Source organism: Contarinia nasturtii, unplaced genomic scaffold (genome assembly GCF_009176525.2).
Source record: "Contarinia nasturtii isolate CC-2019 unplaced genomic scaffold, AAFC_CNas_1.1 Cnas_scaffold_3109, whole genome shotgun sequence".
NCBI classification, from domain to species: domain Eukaryota; kingdom Metazoa; phylum Arthropoda; class Insecta; order Diptera; family Cecidomyiidae; genus Contarinia; species Contarinia nasturtii.
In genome coordinates this window covers 1-2,266 of record NW_022200421.1, presented here as the reverse complement: position 1 = coordinate 2,266, position 2,266 = coordinate 1, and the positions used below count along the sequence as shown (strand labels likewise).

Here is a 2,266-nt window from a genome sequence, read left to right as displayed (position 1 = left end):
AAAAAGTATTGCGTTCAAACAAAATTTTCTTTATTTTTCATATCATAAACAGAAACCTACTGAATTTTATGATTATTATTCTATTTTTCATTTAACAATGAGTTTCATTCTATGTTTTTTAACGAAATTCCTATTTGAATTTAGTAACAAAAAATTCCGGTTGGAGGCGTTACATATACAGTGCGTTTATGAGGCATTCATTCCAATATGACATTTTAGTTGTCAAATATGTTTGGTTGAATATTCTCGATTGGATAGATATACGGTGAAACGCATAATTCCCAACATATTTTCGATTACAAGTTTAAATAAAAACAATAAAAATGGCAGATTCAGAAAGTAAACACCGTGAAAAATTGGATATGTTTTGTTACGTGTGCGGAAAATATACTGTGAAAGAAAACAGACGACATTTGACCGGTTCTATTCTACTTCGGTAAATCGGTATTTAGAAACGTTTCGTGGGCCCCTGAGTTTACTTGCCCTGCGTGCATTAGTTCTTTGGAACGATGGTGGAAAAAAAACTCGTTTTCGTTACATTTTGCAACGCCAATGGAATGGTCCGATCCCGGCACACATCGTCAAGAAAATTGTTACGTTTGCGCAAATGATATGTATGGCATCAATCGAATTAAGGCAAAGAAATGGATTTATCAAGGTGTAGCCAGTGCAATGGTTCCAACACCACATGATGATGAACATCCAGTTCCCCAACATCCAACACAAATCGACTTTTCTACGGCTTCGGTAAGCTATCTACCACCATCGGAACCAACTGATCCTGCTGATCCAGACTACGTTCAACCTCCGGCTTTTTGTTTTCCGTCATTGATTTCACAAGAACATTTGGATCGTATTGTTCGGAAATTGCATTTGTCGCAAAATAATGCAATGACATTGGCTTCTGAATTGAGAAGCGTTCATGTATTGGCTCCTGGTGTAAAAGTGACAGAATATCGACATCGACAAGAACCATTTTTGCCGTATTACACACTCTCTGAAGACGGCACATACACATTTTGTCACGATATCGTTGGTTTGATGAATGCAATTGGTGTAAAATATAAAAAAGAAAAATGGCGCATTTTTATTGACTCATCAAAAAGAAGTTTGAAGGCTGTCTTGCTATATGAGAACAGTACTATAAAACCAGTACCAATTTTTTACGGAGTCGGCACGAAAGAAACTGATGATTCGATGGAAATGATCATAAACTCAGTCAACTACAATGAACACATGTGGCGTGTCAATTGTGATTTCAAAGTACTTGCTTTGTTAACTGGACTCAATAAAGCATATTGTAAATACTGTTGCCCCTTTTGTAAATGGGACAGTAGATGGAAGGGTGGAAATCATTATGATAAAAAAAATTGGCCATTGCGGACCGAGCGTGGACGAGTTGGTTACTACAGCATTGTTCGTAAACCAATCATTGAACGATCAAAAGTTATGATTCCAAATTTGCATATAAAATTAGGTATTGTGAAAAGTTTCATCAAAACGTTGGTTGCCACAAACATTACCGCATTTAACCACCTAAAGGACAATGTATTCCCGAAACTAACTGTTGGGAAAATCACTGAAGGTAAATGAAATTTATACATTACATAAAATTAATATTGTGAACACTTGAAAAAATGATTGTTAAATGTTCATAGGCGTACTGAATGGACCCGATATCAGAAAATTGCTTAAAGATGAACGATTTGTTGAATGCTTGAGCCGACATCAAGCCATTGCGTGGGACTCAATCAAAGCCGTTCTAAATGATGTTTTGGGTAACAATCGGACCGAGAATTATCGCGTTCTGCTAGACGATATGATGGATTCATTCAAACAACTAGATGTCCACATGTCGTTGAAAATACATGTTCTTCATGCTCATTACGAGTTTCTCGATATGCAAAAGCCAACCGAATCAGATGAGCCGGGCGAATGGTTCCATCAGACCATCATGGAATTTGAAAACCGCTTTGCAGGAAAACGATTGGACTCAATGCTTGCTGATTTTTGTTGGTGGATTTCACATGACCAAATTAGAGTCTAGAGTCAAATTCACTTAATTTAATACTTCATTTAATTCATTTTTTTTTCAAACAAAATAGAGATAATTGAATATATAAAATACCAATTAATAAGCATTTTCACTCATTGTTCAATGAAAAATTTAATAAAAAAGTCATAAATTTGAATAAAATCAATATATCTCTTTATGTAACACACAGTGTTCAACATGAAAATTGAAAAATAAAGAAAATTTTGTTTG

The 2,266-nt window shown here is 35.1% G+C and overlaps 1 protein-coding gene across 1 annotated transcript; it reads left to right on the top strand.

Annotated features, from left to right (window-relative positions):
* Positions 1 to 200: 200 nt before the first annotated feature.
* On the top strand, positions 201 to 2,092 carry LOC116349672. The gene is made up of 2 exons (XM_031781218.1): positions 201 to 1,585; positions 1,659 to 2,092. Exons 1-2 carry the CDS (start codon positions 553 to 555, stop codon positions 2,045 to 2,047), a joined length of 1,422 nt encoding a protein of 473 aa, XP_031637078.1. The 5' UTR covers positions 201 to 552; the 3' UTR covers positions 2,048 to 2,092.
* The last annotated feature ends 174 nt before the right edge of the window (positions 2,093 to 2,266 follow it).